A 19,698-nucleotide genomic window follows, 5' to 3' on the forward strand; every position below is an offset into this window, starting at 1 on the left:
ATTGACCTTGTTTAACAACAGATAACTTTCGTGACATTATGTACTGTCCGCATTTCTGTTTTCTGTAAGGTCGTGTACCCTAGCGTGCATGAGAAATACAATGCACTCACAAAACAAGATAAAACATCAAGTACACCCTACAGGGTCAAGGCAACCTGGTCAACATTGTTCTTGAATAATATGGATAATAGAAACAAAAACTTGCCAGCAAACACGAATTTGAAGCGCTTATGGCCATATCTACCTAGGCCATGCTTTTGTATATTTATTTTGCATTTTATTTATCTTAATTGAATACATCACAATTTCAATAGCCCGTTTGTTCTTATTATATATAACTTATAGTCCCAGATGCTCAGATTTTTTTTTTTTATCTACAGCAGCCCAGACATCTGGTGTTTGTCTGTTCTAGAATATTCCATTTAGTAAGTGTATCTATTTCATGAAACACAATCACATTCTTGTGAACATTAGAACATGTATGCCAGACCAACACAACTATGGTTTTTAGTCATAGAAGCTACCAAGCCCCAACACCAAGAAAGGCACACCTTTCAAGGCGAACCCGAGTGCTCAGCAAAAATCGCTGGAATAGAGCATAAAGTATCACATAACGTACATCGGTGATATATTTTATGACTAGAAAAACACGAACAAAATTATCTTAATGTTTTTCTCTTTATCTCACCTGGATTTGTGAAGAAAATAGGAATTGACGAAAGAGCGGTATTTTTTAAATAGTGTCTTCTGCATGAGTTGAATTCGAAGAGAAAAGATTCAATCCTCGGTAAAAGAAAACTGACCAGGACAAAATGTGATCTTGCTAAATGTTCTCTTTGACAGTCAGGTGGAGTTTGTACTTACTCTCCTTTCCGAAAGATGCTGGCTACAGACACCAGTGGATTAACATTGTTCAAAGATCTGTATAAACAGAACTCTGCTTTATTCAAACATGTCGTGCAAACTTTGTCTCCACACGGTACTCAAGAATGTGCTCAAAACAATTTAAAAGTGATGTGATTGCTATCCAGTCACTTATACATTACAGACAAGTCTTAGACTTTCAGTAAAACGAAGACATCCTCCCACAGAAGTATTAACTTTACAAAAGCACGAGCTGTTAAAACCAGCTACCAATGATTGTAAAAAGTTTCAACAAAGATCCAGCACCAAACATGCAACATGGACGCCTACTACACTGTTCTGGTCTACAAGTAACATAATGACACAAACACAAACACACCATCAGTCGTATCCTTATCCAGAACAATGCTAAAAACAACAGACTGTGTGATAGCCTCGTTGATATGAGTGCTCGATACATCTAAAAAAAAAACAACAACAATTGAGAGTGACAAAAAATAGGGAGGAGCTTAAAGGGGAAGACGTGCGAGTAAGTAAATAACAAATTCTGCAATCCGCCAAGTGAGGAAGAAATGAGTTTTTATTCATTCCTCATTTACAGTTGATCACCCATAAAACAAAAATAAAGTGGACGGAGTTAAAATATAGTACATAAAAATATACTAGTGCTACCTTCAGCTATCATGCAAAATGTTTTTTTATTACAACGCACCATCTATTAAATATACATTAAATAAGAGCAACTTACAATCCATAAATAATCCTGGCAGCTTACCATGTATAAAATGAAAATGCAATGCTGGAAAAAATTTAGTTCAGAGTGTGAGAAATAAAAAAATTACAAGAGTTTATCTTAGACAAACTCACATTTGAAATGTGTTTATGTTTTATTGACAATAATACACATGGGGAAATAACTCAAACTGCTCATGTAAGAAAAGAGAAAAATAATACAACGTAAACTTCAATGACCATGATTGCTGCCCATTATATTCTGAATTTTAATTTTTGAAATTCAGTCGAAGCTTTTGTTTAAATATCTTCCACTTTTAAATAAACTCAACACTGTAAGGATGTACTCTCAAATCTCTGTCTTATTATCCGGGCAAACATCGCTTCTTCAACACGACATCTCAACACATGCACAGATTCGCGACAGTGAGCCACACTCACTGTTAGAAATACTGTTTACACGTGTAGCGAGCATTTTTCTTCTGCTTTTCTAGTGGCAGGTGAGAATGTCGGTATTTGAAGGCTTATATTTTAGCTGTTAAACGTAACTATGTACGTACATTTTCGGAATTAGTAGCATGGCCTAACATGGCATTACCTTAGATTATCACAAATAAATCACGTGCATTCTCTGCCAAAGACTGATGACAAAGCTACAGACAAATATGAAAGCAGTTTTGAGATTTAGAAATACAAACATCATGAAAGATTAAGTATGAAGAAAACGGAGCATGTGACTGAAGCCATGACCGCAGTCTGAACCCGTCTCGCACGTTGCAAGCGATAGACGGATAGGGTTAAACAAGGACAAGGTGAAAGGTCACTTGATTCCCTCCACCGCGCACACCCAACGACAGGCATGCCCAGTACGGGAAGCACAACACGAAAATAGCAAAAAATCGCAGACAGAGAGGACCATTAATTTTGTTGTCCCGGATGCAACGCAACCTACATCCTGCAACAACAACAACATCAACATGCTTGCATCACTATCACATCGCGGGTTCTGGTGTCTTGTTTCATCTGAACCCTTTTTATACTATTTTTTCTATATTTAATGTTACAAATAACATTTTATACTCCAGGCTTATCATAGCATGTGATGTTTTTGTGATCATTCGTAACAAACAAATAATGCTAAAAAAAGATCGCATGTATATAAGTGTCAATCCCTCACAGCTGTACCACTGTGAAAAAGCTCCACCTTGTTGTTAGCAAGGCAAGCAGTATTAATATGGTGCTATCTCAGCTCATTTCCTTGCCTGGCCCATTGCCTTGGTTTCTCGCGGTAACAGGGTTAGTTTTGTATCTTCTCCACAAATATTTTGCACCTGAGAAAAAGCCTGCACCTCCAGGTCCATCAGGTGTCCGGCTGTTCTTGGACATTCTGAAAGCGGTGAAAGGAGGATCTCTACATTTGCTGGCTGAGAAGTGGGCCAGACAGTATGGAGACATCGTCATGTGCAGGACCATCATCGGCAACTTGTGTTTCCTCAACTCGGCGCGAGTTGTCAGACATGTGTTTACCGACAAAGGGACAGAACTCCTCTCCAATGATCGCCCTTTAACGTTCACTGGCGCTATAGTGGCTTATAACTTTAAGGACGTGGCATTAGGTGATGCAGCAAAAAATTCAGACTGGTCCAGATCAAGAAAGCTCTTTCATTCCACTCTCAAGGTATTATTTAATTATAATAAATTTAATTATAATTAAATAACTGTAAGCATTGACGGGATTCTGTTTTGAAACAATTATTTTACAAAAAACAACGCTGAATTTATTCTTGTTTTGAGATATGAAATATTTTAGCCCTTCTTTTCTTAATGCGAGTAATAAACATAGCAAATAGTCCTTCGACGATTTAGATGGTATATTTACAGCTGTTTCTTTGTCAGACAATTTACACAGACATGTGACTTTGATTCTAACTCACTAACGAGCCAAGATAAAAATCAGACTATTGAAAATACACCAACAAAAGTTGTGATGCGTGATGCCATTAGGGAGGCAAAGAAAAGAAACTAAGATAAAGTTGAGGTGCAGCTCAGTAGTGGTGACCTCAGGGCGCGTATTCCGATTCAAATATAAGTCGATTTTTGTGTGAATTTACTTTTCTATATTCTTACATAGTTCTATGGCAGCGGTGTGGAGGCTCTTGGTGGGACGCTGCAGACAGAGTTATGCCGCTTAACTGAGGAACTGGAGGCAAAAATAAAAATGTCGGGTGAAAAGGGTTGCTGTGACCTGGAGATGGGAAATTTCTTGCCTGTTTCTATTCGGCGTGTTCTAGCATTGTTGGTAGGTAATGTGTGTGAAGTATAGGCCACTGACTTTACTGTGTGTTGTCCTGTCATCCATCATGCTCTCTCCTCTCCCTCCCCTCTCTTTCTCTTTCTGTGGGGCAATAAGCCGGTTAAACATTTAAGGTCACTCAGTTATTTACTCATCCAAATGGATATACACATAAGTACACGTATTCATGCGCATAAGTGCACGCATGCACATTCACACATGGATACATACATGCACAGTAATGCATAGTTGCGTGTGATCTATGGAGCATCGTAGTAAAATTACTTCTCTGAAAAACACTACCTTAGCTTTGAAATATCAGATCACAGGTGAAACCCAAGGCCCAGATTCTAAAGTACCACAACTGCTTGAAGATTTGGCACTGTGTCTACGGAAGACTATGTGTCCTTCCACTGATGTTCTTCTGTACACTTTTCCATTCCTGCGGTTTCTCCCTGGAACCTACTACAAGGAGTTGTGTGGTCAGACTATAAAGCGCAGGGACGCCTTCATGGAAGAAGTCTTTACCAAAGGAAAGGTAATTTTGTATTTGTGAGACAATAGATTATTTAAATATGATTGCCTTAAAATTTTAAGTGATAAACTTAAAAACTTTTGGATCGCGAGACATTCTGAGTAAATAGCCAATCGGAGACTGTACATACCAGTTACCACTACAACATCTCCAGTCTTAATGTCTTTATCTCCCTTTTTCGCTATGTAATAATAATAATAATAATAATAATAATAATAATAATAATAATAATAATAATAATAATAATAAAATAATAATAATAATAATAATAATAATAATAATAATAATAATAATAATAATAATAATAGTGTTTAGAACAATTCTGTCCAATGTTGCTTCCTTCCAAGTCATCCTGTTCCTCATCACCCCCCCCCCAACTCTCTCTCTCTCTGTTGTCTGTTCACGATGTTTGGTTTCGGGGATATAAACAAACAGAACACTTTTGTTGTGAAGGCAAATCACGTGCCTGGTGAACCAAAGGGAATGCTGGGTGCGCTTCTAGAAGAGCAGATGAATAACAGGAGCAGCTGGCTTACAGACGATCACATCCGGGGACTGCTTCATGACATTGTTATCGGGGGTATGAGTGAAGGGAAATTCTTTAAATTTTCAAAGTGCTTAAGTATTGTACTATTTTCCTTCAGTCACAGCAGGCAACTTTTCATTAAAAAGAAATGGTCAGAAATTTTTTTCTAAAAATGTATCGCACGGTTTAAACACAAAAGATAATTATAAAAAAGACTGAAAGTATTATAATGTTCTTTTCCGCAATGCTTTGAGATACAAAATTTCTTTTCTTTAATTACAAAAAAGTTATTAAAACATGCTCCAAATATACATGTATGCCCCTTGCGAAAATATCTTTTAGACACATTAGACATAGTCTGATTTTCTATCTTTTTATAAACCATTTTCAATTTAAGAGTAAGTTACCTTTCTCTGCAATGATGCCAGGTTGCCTATTGTCAACGAAGAACAAAGAAACATCGAAAAAATTAAACTACAGCATAGATGCATCGGATCAAACTAGGATGAAAATTGTTAGTTGTTCTCTTTACCTAATGATTCTAATATTTGTTTCATTCGTCTTTTGACAGAAATGATTGTTTAAACATGCTAAAGTATATTTCTTTTAATAAATTATGTAAATAACTGACCAGAATTTTAAGTGGACTTTTAAAAAAATTACATTTTCAGGATATGCCACTTCAACTGAGTTGCTAAAAGGCTTCTTTCTATACATGGCTCACCATCCTCAAGTAATGAAAAAGATTCAGCAAGAGGTAGACAGCGTCATAGGATACAAAGTTCCCTCCCTTGGCGATAGAAAGAATCTGCCCTTCACAGAAGCGGCCATATTGGAAGTACTTCGATTGGTGTCTACTGTTCCGCTATCTCTGGGGCACGAGACAAGAGAAGATGTTACCGCTGATGGCTTTTGCATACCTAAAGGGACGATGGTGAGAGATTAGTAGATAAAATCACAAATCAAGATAAAAGGCAAATAGGTCGTAGGTCAATCTTCTTCACCGTCTTCAAATGTGTTAGATCACTCACATCCCTTCTAGGCAGAGAGGAATTTTTCGCTCAAGAGTTGCAGATGAATTTTCATCCTGTAACCGTCTGATACGAATTTAAGTTGAAAAATGTCTTTCTAGAGAAAAAGTTAAGTAAAGCAAAGGTTTATGCTCTGAGGCATAGTCACAACTTTAATCTGAATTTATTGCATTGTTTTAAAGTTTAAACTATTAATTAACAGAATTATTTTCTTCTCAGCAATTTGAAAATATTTGGTGGACGAATCGAGATCCATCAGCATGGGAGGGGCCTGACGTTTTTCGTCCTGAGCGTTTCCTTGACAACGAGGGTCAGTTACTGCCACCTACTCACCCCACACGATGGAGGTAGTGTGTTTCTCTTCCATACGTAAAGCACTATGTTAGTTATACATAAGTAAACTTGACGTTAGTAATCAATCACAGCTGATAAATAATAAACCAGGGTTTCTGTTGTTTTCATCATCGCTAAACTTTTCTTAAACGTTTCGTAAGAAACTAGTTTGGTTTAACATTATTGTTTGGTTTTCGAAATACTTAAACCAAGTAGCGCTTACTCGTCATCTTCCAAATTATTATTATTATTATGTAATTTTGTCTCCGTTGTAAACGTTGTGTTCTTGGAGTCCCCAGAATCAAAGATAAGAATGTTTCTTTATTTTTGTTTGTGTAGATATAGGCTGTCCTTTAAATATGACACTGGGAGGACTTGAGATAAAAGAACCTATATTTAACTGTCCTCTATGAAGGACACTGGATAGATAGATAAGATTTTCAACGACGCATGCCATCTCTTGTACTCTAGGTTTCTTCCCTTTGGAGTTGGGAAGCGTATCTGTCCTGGGGAGAACTTCGCGCGCTCGCGGGCCTTCCTCTACGTCACAACGCTCTTACAGAAATTCGACTTCCTCAAACCTTTCAACCATGACTTGCTTCCCCTGACACAAGATTCTTGGGCAGAGGGCGTCGTCCTGGAGCTCAAGCCATGCTACGTTGCTTTAAGGAGCAGGTCACACTAGCCACAGATGTACAGAATGTTGACAGAAGAGGAGACAAGAAATGAATAGTGTGGCGCTGTCTTGACTGCTGTGTCTCTTCTCACATCCACTTCTGTGTTGGGCCAAGTCTGTAAACTCTGTCAAGAAATATTTCAGTCTTCCATGCCAGTTTAACTGTGTTCAGAGAGAGGTATACATTCGCTGAACTGAGCCACATTCGCTGTTAGAACAACTGTTTACACTTAAGGCGGCAGGATCACCCAAAACTGGGTACCAAATTTGTTCTGAATGACATGGGCCAACTAATTAATGTATAAACATAAAATTTGGTCAGAATGTGGTTAAGGTGTTGTATTTTTAAGATACTGACATATTGATGGTTTCTGGAATGAGGAAAGGGCTTAAAAATTAAATAAATGAAAAATATACCCTCGCGACACTAATAAAACTAGCCTACACTTCGGAACTGGTCTAGACCCAAGTATCAGAGACTGAGCTAAAATACTTTTTCTACATTTGGAGAAGAGGTGTAGCTGTAGCATGAACTAGAATCATTATTCTACTGTATCTGGTTTGTCTGTGATGTAAGATTTTAAAAAGATTTTAGTTCATACCAGAGCCACTCCATCTGGGAGTATATGTGCAAAGTTTCAAGAAAATCTGTTAACAAATGTGGAAAATAACTGGAAGACAGTCAGCACTAACGTAGGTTTTCGTTAAAGTTTGGCACACAGATCATTAGCCATAGTTACAGTGTCACAACTGTAGCCACAATAATCGGTCCAAAGTTTAATTAAAATGTCACTAAAAGAAATCACAAAGCCATGCTTTCGACTTGGCGGAGGTGCACGGAAGTGGGAGTAATTATTATTTAGAAGTTATATTGGGAGCGGTTATTATTTGTGTGTCATGTTGCAGGTGACTGAATGTTATTTTCCATTTTGGAGCATTCTGACATGCCACCCCTATCCTGTGTAGATGCAATTATCTAAAAAACTACATAGCTCTGGCAAAAGTTTAACTTACCCTCTGAAAGAGAAAAGATTTATGAATAAAATGACACATCTTAAGTTACTGTCATCGAAAAAATTTTTTTTTCAACCATTCTGGGTGATCCTGCCGCCTTAACGGAAATCTCCTGTGCAATGAATTTTTGTTGTTTTTTTTTTGGTTTTTTTTGTTTTTTTTTTGCTTTCCTAGTGACAGGCGAGAATGCCAGTGTTTGAAGGCTTATATCTTAAAAATGCATAACTATATACTTATACTTTGGAAATTATTATTTAAAACTTAATTTAACCCGATCATTAAAATGTGGCACTCGGGTTAGCTTTTAAACTTACATTCAGTAGCAATAAGTAGCATGGCCTAACATGGCCTTACCTTAGATTGTCACAAATAAAATATGTGCATTCTTTGCCGAAGACTGTCAACAGGAAGGACAAAACATTCGCTTACGAGCTAAGAAAAGCCTTGTTTGTGTAAAAAGAAGTTTGCAAAAAATAATTATTAAAGTAAGTTGACTGTGCGCTGATCAAAGAATCGGCGCCATTAAAGAGGGAGATAATTATTATGATGCTGCCGGTCGATTTTTGTCTGTATCTCTCGATATGTCATAATGTCCCCTTTGACCTCTGTATAGACATTTTTCTTTTAGTCTGTAAAAACAGATACCAGTTATGTCAACCATACGAACTTGTTCTTACAAATTTGTCAATAATCGGTCAAACAATATATGTCTGCGTATCGTTATCGCTCTTCCACCCAACCAACCTTCTCCCGTCACTGCGCACACACACACACACGTTGTTTATGAGATCTGAGCCATGAACTATACAAATAAAGCTTATTGTTATAGACTTTATACTGTGTATTAATATTACTATTGTTATAATAATGTTGTCATAAATAAAAGTATGAATCTATTATCACAGTAGATTAGAGTATATTATAAGTATATAATAATAAAATAGATAATAAATATTTACAATATTGCTTGCCTTATCATTTCCATCTTATTATGATTAAAATGTTCTTTATCATCTTAAATTTCTTTTACCCCTCCTCCATGAAACCTGAGCTTGTCCTATAGCCAACAGATGCACATTACTAACGAACCATACGACCTTTGCATTGCTGAAAGGGTGTTTCTACAAAGTGTATCAAGGATCGAACAAACACTGGAAATCTGCTTAGCGTTCTCACCCTTCCACCCAATCACCCCCTGATCCCCTGCTCACACATACACACATACAACTATATTTATGATATAACATGTAGGGATTAATTATTTTTTAGTATGTATTTGTATTAATGTTATTACTGTTGTAAATATATTACTATGAAATCTGAAGTATGTTATTAGTATATGTTAAAATATAATAAATATTTACAACACTTTTCTTATTGCTTCCTTCTTATTATAATTAAAATTTTCCTTTACACATCGGATGTCTTTTTATTTCTCCTCCATGAAACCTTAGTCTGTCACCAACATATTACGAGTGCCTGCTCCTATAATGTGGACAGGTAGAACCATTATATTCGAGCACTTACTTCCACAAGGTACTGAAAACATAAAAGGAGGAAATTTATTCGTCCTTTAAAAATAGTTATTAAAAATGCTAAAGTATATTTAAGCTTCCTTTTAATACATCATTTTAATAACTTACTTGACTCTTTAGTGGCTTTATTTTCCAGCCAGTCACATTTTTAGGGTATGCCTCTTCATCTGAGTTCCTGAAGGGCTTCTCCCTGTACATGGTTCACTGTCTTGGAGTCCTGAAAAGGATTCAGCAACAGGCAGAGAGAGTCATGGAACTCAAACCTCCTTCATGTGACGAGACTGCTCTTCAAAAAAGTGGCCATCTTGGTAGAGCTTAATGTAGAAATTAAAAGTTTCTAGAGACAAAACGCCTTGCAATATTTGCTGGACTCAGACATTGGGCAGCGTGTCACCAGCACTGTAGGCCGGGAGCTGTCAGGTTCGGGTCTCACTGAGCCTCAGCAGGTGGGGTCCTACTACGGAGCTCTCGCCACAAGATTCTGGATTATGAGGCCGGCAGAGGAGCGGCGCCAGCTGGGTCTACCCGAGCCTGGAGACAGCGGGTGATGGAGGCCGCACTTGTGTCACCAAGGACTCAGGCTGGGTGTCCCTTTTTGTACATCTCCCGTTAATGTCACATGTCCATGCTTAGCCCTTGTCAGGTCTCTCCAGTTTACATATGTGTTTCTGCCGCGTCATGTTGGCCCAGGGTAGTGTCTGGCGGGTGGGAAGGGGTCGGGGAGAAGGGTACGTGTGACGCTGTGACGTCATAGAGTTGTTTTTAGTTTTGGACTCGCTCAGGCGTGTAGTTGCGGAACTGTGCGGCGCTGGGCTGGTGCGGGTGTCCGCTAGTTTTATTTTTATCGGTTTGTTTGTGATGAATTTTCGTTTTTTGGGGTTGTTGTTTGGTGGACGTACCGTCTCTACGTGCGTGAGTGCGTGCGTGTGTGGGTGCATGTTTGTGTGTGTGTGTGTGTTTTCATTGAAGAGCAATTGGTTTCGTCGCTAGCATCGTCTCTGTTCAACTTGTGTGACTGCGAGCGTGCCTGTTAGAGTAAAACCCACAGCATCGCCATGCACCTCAAGCCATGCTAGGTTGTTTTAAGGAGCAGGTTACACTACACACAGACGTACAGAACGTTGACACAGAGCAAGAGACTAGACATACATAGTCTGGTCTGTCTTGAGTGCTGTGTGTTTATTCACATTCACTTCTGTGTTGGGTCAAGTCTGTAAACTCTTTAAAAACTGTGTCAGTCTCCCATAAGGTGACCAGACGTCCCTCTTTAAGCGGAACAGTCCCGCTTTTGACCTCGTGTCCCGCCTGCTCATCGGGCGGGACGCCCAATGTCCCGCTTTCTGGCTTTCTGGCAAGTCCATCAAATGTCCCTGTTGTCTTTAAAAATCGGAATATCGTACGCTGATTCGGCGTTCACTTGACGGTGACGACACCATCATCGGCACATGTCCTGCTTTCGCCCCCGAAACGTCTGGTCACCTTAGTCTCCCATAAATATGTAACTATGTCAGTCTTCCATAAATATGTAACTATGTCAGATGCTTACAATGCTTGAACTGCAGTTTTGCTAAAGATCTTGGTTTATTTTTGTGACGAATGATTGCTGTCACGTTTCTGCACTAAGATATTTATTTCTCTGAGCGTGTGAACTGTAGCAGAAGTGGAACTGACCTCTGAGGTTGAGGGGCTGTGCAATCTTTCTGGCCTGAGGCAGACTAGTGAACGGACACCGACCTTCTTTACCGACATATAACTTTCGTAATCTTTCTTTAATGCAGTTTAGCTGAGACTTTCATGAAATCAAATGTCCTTTATTCATTTCGGTTTTCCGTAATGTTTTTTACCATAGTATTCATGAGAAATACAATGACCCCCGCAGGGCAAGGTGTAACATCAAGCCGGGTAACCGATACCCTTGTGATTATGAACCTTGTGCTTGGATAATAAGGATGATGGATACAAAAACGTGACAATAAACATGAATTTAATGCGTTCAAGATAATATTTGATATGTTTCGGGACATTTATTTACATTTTATTCATCTTAAATAACATGTCGCAACTTAAATAGCCTGTTGGATTTTATTATCTATAACTAGTCAAGATGTGCAGACATTTATTTCTTTATCATCAGCAGCCCTGACATCTGGTGTATGTCTAATATATCTTTTTCACGAAACACTATCATATTCTTGTGAATAGTGGAACACAACATCTATGCCAGACAAATAAAACTATGGGTTTAGTCTCGCATTGAAGACAGCAAAAACACTAACAAAGGCAAAAACTGTGCTAATTCAAGGTCAGGAACATGGCATCCTTTAAACTTACGCCAAAGGACAATAAGTAACATGATTTAGGATCACAATGCCTTATCTTTGTTTATAAGATCCAAAGCAGTTCTGTGTTTCCAACAAGAAATTTTAAAGACCTTCCTAGACCGTGGAAGAGGAGCGAATGCACAGACATCAAAGATATTGATGCGGATAAACTTTGTCAAACAGTAGTTCCCGGACTTGGTCGTCTGTCAGCCAGTTGCTGTCTGTTCTTAGAAGTGTGCTTCAGGTATTCCCATCTGCACAAAATGATAGAAGACGGTTATTAGATATAAACACGAGAAATACAAAAAGGCAGACGAAAAGAGTTGGAGGAGAGGGCGACCTGCCTTGACAATAATTTTTTTTTTAGATGATGAGGCAGAATAATTAATTTTGTTTTCCAGAACACAACAGCATATAGCTCCGTAGGTCAACATGTTTTCATTAGATCCACACAATGTGATTAGCTATCATTTGCCCTGACACAAAAGGACAGAGTGTGGTTATTAGATATCAACATGAGAAAAATAACAGATAGGCAGACAAAGAGATTTGGAGGACAGGATGACCTGCTCCAACAAATTTTTATGTGGCGAGGCAGCATTTCTCATTTCTTTTTGTCCATAACGCAAAAGCTTCAGGTCTACCTAAGTCAACATTGCATTACATCCACACAATATGATTTGCTATCGTAGGTTCTGGTGTCTTGTTTAGTCTGAATCTTGTGTACCTCACTAGTTCTTTATAATTATAATACCACAAACTCTATTTCTCCACCCCAGGCTTATCATAGCATGCAATGTTTTCGTGATCATACGTGGCAATGGTGAGTGTATCGCCAGAAAAAATATTCTCCGCTATATAACTGCCAGTCCCTTAAAGCGCCACTGTGAAGACCAACTCCACGAGCAGTACTAATACGATGATACCTCAGATCATTTACTGGCCTGGTCCTGCATTGCCCTGGCTTCTCGCGGTAACAGGGTTATTTTTATATCTTCTCTACAAATTCTTTGCATCTGAGAAAAAGCGTGTACCTCCAGGGCCGTCAGGGGTTATGGTATACTTTGATATTCTAAAAGCGGTGAAAGGAGGAACTCTGCATTTACTGGGTGAGAAGTTGGCCAAACAGTATGGAGACATCGTCATGTGCAGGACCATCATCGGCAACTTATGTTTCCTCAACTCGGCGAGACTTGTCAGACAGGTGTTTACCGACAAGGAGACACAGCTCATCGCCAACGATCGTCCACATACATTCACTGGTGCTGTATTGTCATATAAGTTCAAGGATGTGGGATTAAGTGATGAAGTCAAAACGTCAGAGTGGTCCAAGATAAGAAAACTCTTTCATTCCACTCTCAGGGTATGAGGGCGTATTTGTATTTACACTACATTCTTTTCTTTGTCTGCGAATTTGCTAAACTTCATGCAAACTCACAGAAATATGAAAACTAAAGACTTTCCTGGTAAAAATGCATCGACAAATGAAACGTTCGAAATCTGCTAAGCGCAAATCTCTAAATCTTCAAATCTTTTTCGATTGTTTTTGCAAATATTTCTATTTTATTGCTTTTGTAATTCTTTTCATTTTATTGTTTTTATTTATTCAATATTATTATTGATATTTATTTTAGTTTCAGTTTCCTTTCTTTCAATTTTTTTATCCTGAGAAAACTCTACATTCCTAGTGTAAATAAAATAAGCCGATCTACCATAATAATATTTTCAATGTAGTTTCCTAATAAAAACTGTTATCGATCAACATAATGCAGATTAAAATAAAGTTTTGCTTTTGTTTAGAGACCGGCAGGAAAATGATTTATGAATTGAGAAGAAGACATCCCAAGCGACTTTCAGTGCCTGGAATAGCGTAGTCCCATACAAATTTGCATCGCTTTTGTTTCAATCACTGTTTTTCATTGCATTTTATATAGTTCTATGGAAGCGGTGTGGAGACGCTTGAGGGGACGCTGCAAACAGAGTTACATAACTTGACTGAGACCCTGGAAATACAAACAAAAATGGTGGGTGAAAATAACCGCCAGATTCCATTAGGATGCTGTGAACTGGAGATGGAACATTTCCTGCCTATTTCTATTCGACGTGTCCTAGCAACTTTGGTATGTAATGAGTGCCCCACCTACATCCTTATCTGTTACTGTTACACTTGCAGACTTGCTGTTATTCACAGTGTTGCATGTTACAACCTTTATTCTTACACTCCATCATTAAGGGGATCTGAAATGTTAATAGGAAGTGTCTATCTCGGTACTGGGGCGATGAATGGTTCGAAATTAGGTGCTAGGAGCAGTGGACATGATATCGCACGAAGACTTGAAAGGATTAGAACTTGTGTGTCCTTTTCGCCAACGTCAATGGCTGAAGTACATGGAGATTCATGTCATAGGACTATGTTAGTCGCAAGACCAGGGTTGTCTTTTCGGGTACAAGGGTATAGTTCGATGTGTGGATGTCGGACGAGTGTAGCCTCGCGAATGTTCCTTTGCGACAACTGATAGAGCCGAAGTGCCGAGGGAAATGAATGTCCTGCGTTATACATGGCCGTCTGTAGTTATGATGGACAGATCTTGTCAGAACACAAAGCACTTGCCATCGCCCACGCTTTCCATTCTCAAAATAAAAAAAAATTAGGTTTGTGACAGTGTGGATGAAGTTCTCTCTCTCTCTCTCATATTTTTTGTTAAAAACTTTTTATTGGTATTGTCAACGTGTACATCCTCTTGTGCATATGGCATACAAAGTTTGTACATCAATAATTGCCTTTACAAAATACTACCGTAGTTTTACACCGTTCTTCTCAAAATATCAGATCACAGGTGAAGCCCCAGGTTCTAAATTACCACAAATGGTTGGAGATTTGGCAGTGTGTCTACAGAAAATAATATGTCCTACCACTGACATTCTTGTATACGCTCTTCCATTCCTACGGTTTCTCCCTGGAACCTACTACAAGGAGCTGTGTGACAGGACGCTCCAGTGCCGAGACGCCTTCATGGAAGAGGTCCTCACCAAAGGAAAAGTAAATGTATTTTCATGGTTGAAAGGGTTTGAATCGGATTAAGTTTAATTTTAAAAAGAAGTAGTAAATTTCAAGCTAAATTTGCGTAGCAAGAAATCGTGAAAAGTAGCCAGTCATAGACTATCAAAACCAATTTGAAGTCTCCGATGGTAGGCCGAGATAGGTTTTGTCTGGCGTTCTCAGATTAACGGACAGCTAGATAATCTGTCTCAAGTTTTCACTTGTAGGAAGAACATCATGCACTTCCTAGCAGCGTCACATTTTGCCTATAGTTCATGTGTCACAAGCTTGTGTTTTTTAAAATTCATGTGCCAATCTCAGGCTTAATAATTTAAACACCTTTTTTATGAAGGCTAATCACGTGCCTGGTAAACCGAAGGGGATGCTGGGTGCACTTCTCGATGAGCAGAAGAACAGCGACTGGTTTACAGACGACCATATACGGGGAATGCTTGTTGACATTGTTATCGCTGGTATGAATGGAAAAACAATCTCAGCTCCAAGAAGTTTCACTTTCTACTTAGGTCTTGTCCTAATTCACTGCAATCCTGACAGAGTGCCACGCAGTCTGCCCTTGAAGAAATTATATTAAAACATGTTACTAAATACACGAAAAAATATACTAATAATCATACCTTATAGGGATCAGATAATTGTCAATATTCTGTTTCTTTTATGCAATCTTTGAAATATTTTACGTTTCATTTTTCTGGTTCTTCAAAAACTTATTTTAACATTCTCCCTGATCTAAATGTAGGGTTTCTTTTAGTATCACATACTTTGAATATCACTTTTGGTTTTAGTTTTTAAAAACTCTTTCATAAGGCAATTAAAACTTTTCTGTTATATTACTTCAAATGTGTTGGTTTTAATGGATTTACTCCAGGCTTCCTTTATTTATTCTTCATTAAAATTTAAATGGTTATTGATAAACTAATCCACTTTCTAGGGTATGCTACTTCCACTGAGCTGCTCAAGGGCTTCTTCCTGTACATGGTTCACCATCCTCGAGTCATGAAAAAAGTTCAAGAAGAGATAGACAGGGTCTTGGGACAAAAAATACCTTCTCTTGAAGACAGAAGAAGCCTGCCCTTCACAGAAGCGGCCATATTGGAAGCACTTCGAGTTGTTAGTGCTGCTCCGCTATCTCTCGCACACGAGACAAGAGAGGATTTCACCACTGACGGTTTTTTCATTTCCAAAGGGACGATTGTAAGGCAACAAAAAAATAGGGAAAATAATTAACTGCTGCCATTATATCTAAGCTACAACTTTTAGAGACATGCCGCTTTTGTGGAATATTTGGGGGAAATGTTTTGGGAACAAGTAATTTTTAAAAAAATCATTGGTATTGAAGTTCACATTACCTTATTAGGAAATAATCAGACAGTTGTCATTTTATAATCATGACATATGATGATATGTGAATATTCAGAACACAAATTATCTTTCTCTCGATGTAATCAAACTGGAAAACGTATATATTTCCCTACTCGATAAACAGGGGGAATTTTGTACTCAGAGGTGTTAACAAGTCTGTAGCCCTTATACGTCTGATATGAAGCTTAGCACAGGTCTGTGAAGCTATGCGGTTAAGTTCAACATTTCGTCTGAACTCGAATTAACTGTGTAGTCTTCACGTTTCATATAATATTTTCCATACGAACTTATTTTGTTTCAGATATTTGAGAACATTTGGTCGATGAACAGGGATCCAACAGCATGGGAGGACCCTGAGGTATTTCGTCCTGAGCGTTTCCTAGACGACGAGGGTCAGTTGCTGCCCCCTACTCACCCTACACGATGGAGGTAGTGTGCTTCTCCTCAATATGTGAAACAGTATTGTGATCATGTATCTAAGTTTATTCCTTGCTACTCATCGAAGAGAATAGAGCCGCGGCAAATTCTGTATCTTACCTTTACAAAAATCCACTTCAAATAAGGTTTTTACGCACTACACGTTAATATATATATAGTTCGTAGTTCATATCCACTTAACTACTTTATTTTTATTTTTTCTTAAATGTCTGATTTTGTATACACGCTATTGTAGATAACGCATAAAGTGTCAATCGTAAATTCTGGTTGTTTGCTGGACTCACTCCAGACAACTTCTTATCTTATATATATATATTTGTATCAAACTTCAATTATGTAGTTCGTCTCTCTCTCTCCTTTCTCTCTTTTGTATTCAGATTTCTTCCCTTTGGGATTGGAAAGCGCAGCTGTCCGGGGGAGAACTTCGCGCGCTCGCGGGCCTTCCTCTACGTCACAACGCTCTTACAGCAGTTCGACTTCCTCCCGCCTGTCAACCATGATTTGCTTCCCCTGACACCAGATTCGTGGACAGAGGGTGTAGTCCTGCAGCTCAAGCCATGCTACGTGACAATAAAGAGAAGGTCACAGTAGTCATACACGGGTAAAAGGCTGGTAGCGAATAGGGGACACCGATTTGTCTCCTTACCTTTGTCACGCATATTTGTTTACTGCTTCAGAATAATTGTGTCAAAATCTAACACATTTGTGGAGCAAACGCCTGCTGTGCTGGAATTGTCTGTAATCTTTCCTTTGTATGGCAATAGGAAGTGAAGTAAAATGTTTAGGACAAGCTGACGATGGTTTTATAACTAAAGTAAAATTGAAACATAAACAGTATCACTGACAGGACAGTTTATAATGTAAAATATATCACATTGCATAAAGATAACTGCAATTTATGAATTGTTTCAGTAATGTAACCATATCAGTAAAACAAATCTACCAATAAACAAGAAACTTACCTTTCAGTCTCTTAAAGCTGTAAAATGTGATATTATACATTTTGTTATTCGATTGTTACAGATAAAGTTCGGCTTCAGATCATGGTTATATGTCAAAAAATAATGCCTTCACAGTCAAATTACTTGGGGTACCCTATATGTATCATGTATCCGATGCTGTTCTTGGCTGCAACACAAGTCAGTTTTATTTACCTCCTTGATATTTACTCATTCATAGTTTGTAGATACATCTCTATTACTCCAGTACATCACCTACACCTTTAAGCATTGTTGTTTGCTCGTAACGCAATTCTAAGCGTGGAAACACTTGATTGTCTCCATCTCCACAGTCACCACAATTGAAACGGTTTTATTATATCTCATTGAATCCGAGTGTTTCAGGGCCTCAAAGTGTTGTGGCGTTCGCTCAAAGTAAAGAAAATATTGCATGTGATGTGGGAATTCTTATATGATTGTTGTCTTATTGTATTTTAGTGTTTCTGCTGACATCTGTAGCATAGTTTCTGCAAGAATCAATTTCTTTTATTTTTGTAGTCGTTTCTGTACTGTATCAAGCAGACTATTACTAGAAAGGACTCACCTGCGTTGCTCGAGTGGTGTCCCTTTGACTGGCAGGCTGTCAGCACTCTGCACTGATCAAAGATTCGGTGTCCTTAAAAAGGGAGATAATTATTGTGATGCTGCTGGACGCTCTTTGTCTCTATCTTTCGGTATGCCATACTGTTTTTTGTTTTGTTTTGTTTTTTGAAAAAGAAACCTCTTTGACATGTGCATAAAAATTTTTCCTTTAGTCTGTAAAACAGATGCAAATAATAAACCATGTGACCTATCCATTGGAATGTTATAAACTCCGCCGTGGTCTTGGTGCACAGAGAGACAGTACCGGGTCAAAATAATCTTGTCGCTATCATGCTTGCATTAATAATATGTATCTTGTATCACATAATAAAAATGATGAAAACAAAACCACTTGCCAGCAAACAGAAATTAAAGCGCTCGTGACGATAATTTGGCCGACCATGTTTTCCTACATTAATTCGCATTTTATTCCTCTACATTAAATATATCGCCTTTTCACTATATCGCGCTCGTTCTTATTATATATAAATTATCATAGGATATCCGCAACAGTCCGGACATCTGGCGTGTGTCTGTTCTAGAATATTCCATTTAGTTAGTATATCTGTTTCACAAAACACTCTCACATTCATGTAAACATGCTAACACAACAATCTGTGCCAGATAAACACAACTATGCTTCAGTCTCATTCAAAGTCACAGGAGTGCGAGTCCAATTGCCAAGCATTCAAACCAAGTAGGGCGCACATGCTTGTGCAAGCTTAAGTTCAGACCCATGTCCCACTACTTTTAAAGTTACATTTAAAAGGAATAAGTAACATGACCGACCTTGAACTTAGATCAATCTTCTACATTTTGTTCGTTTTTCGACTGCTGCTGTGCTGTTTTCTTTGTGTGTAATACCAATGATAGTGAGCAAGGTCCTTAGTAGGTATTTTTATTCTGTTTGGATGTTTGTGTCCGTTAGCATTAGCCGACAAGATGGAGAACAGATCTTTATTTAGGCCCGGGTCCTGGCTTCACTACTCTGGGGAGCTCTTCTTTTTTCTTTCCTTTTTCTTTCTTTCTTTTTCTCTTTCTTTCTTTCTTTCTTTCTTTCTTTCTTTCTTTCTTTCTTCTTTTCTCCTCATCCTTTGACATCCAGAGTTTTCCTGCGCTCATGTTGACATTCCGCTGCAGATATATGAAGAGAGGGCACAGAGGTGGTGTGAAGAGGACACAAGAGGTTATGCCTTGAAGATCGATGCAAGAATCCATCTCTTCCATCTGTCCTGTTATCTAACCTCCAGTTGATTCATTGCAAACAAGAAAACCCATGAGCCATTTTTGGTCCCCTGCAGTAAACATTCTCGAACCCTTCTAACAAACAAATCTGCTAACAGCTGTCTAGAAAATGTAAATTTTGTTGCAACAATTTCAAAAGTAATAAATATTTCCCT

At 38.3% G+C, this 19,698-nt stretch overlaps 2 protein-coding genes across 3 annotated transcripts in view; both read left to right on the forward strand.

The window, feature by feature from the left end:
• The window catches only part of LOC112556695 (cytochrome P450 2U1-like), a 31,627-nt gene that overhangs the window by 6,450 nt on the left and 5,479 nt on the right, over nucleotides 1-19,698 (forward strand). The window contains exons 2-8 of one of the 2 annotated variants that reach the window (XM_025225934.1): nucleotides 13,065-13,223; nucleotides 13,795-13,980; nucleotides 14,691-14,900; nucleotides 15,253-15,373; nucleotides 15,850-16,112; nucleotides 16,582-16,709; nucleotides 17,096-19,347. In XM_025225934.1, the coding sequence (XP_025081719.1) occupies nucleotides 13,065-13,223; nucleotides 13,795-13,980; nucleotides 14,691-14,900; nucleotides 15,253-15,373; nucleotides 15,850-16,112; nucleotides 16,582-16,709; nucleotides 17,096-17,309 (1,281 nt within the window). In that variant the 3' untranslated portion in view covers nucleotides 17,310-19,347. Of the gene's footprint in view, nucleotides 1-13,064; nucleotides 13,224-13,794; nucleotides 13,981-14,690; nucleotides 14,901-15,252; nucleotides 15,374-15,849; nucleotides 16,113-16,581; nucleotides 16,710-17,095; nucleotides 19,348-19,698 lie in introns of those variants that run through there. The other variant, XM_025225932.1, reaches the window with a different exon arrangement.
• Nucleotides 2,765-7,218, forward strand: LOC112556699 (cytochrome P450 2U1-like). Its single transcript, XM_025225938.1, has 7 exons — nucleotides 2,765-3,274; nucleotides 3,728-3,895; nucleotides 4,212-4,427; nucleotides 4,878-5,004; nucleotides 5,622-5,884; nucleotides 6,201-6,328; nucleotides 6,786-7,218. Exons 1-7 carry the CDS (start codon nucleotides 2,831-2,833, stop codon nucleotides 6,997-6,999), a joined length of 1,560 nt encoding a protein of 519 aa, XP_025081723.1. The 5' UTR covers nucleotides 2,765-2,830; the 3' UTR covers nucleotides 7,000-7,218.

The sequence above is a fragment of the Pomacea canaliculata genome, linkage group LG2 (assembly GCF_003073045.1).
Source record: "Pomacea canaliculata isolate SZHN2017 linkage group LG2, ASM307304v1, whole genome shotgun sequence".
Taxonomy (NCBI): Eukaryota; Metazoa; Mollusca; class Gastropoda; order Architaenioglossa; family Ampullariidae; genus Pomacea; species Pomacea canaliculata.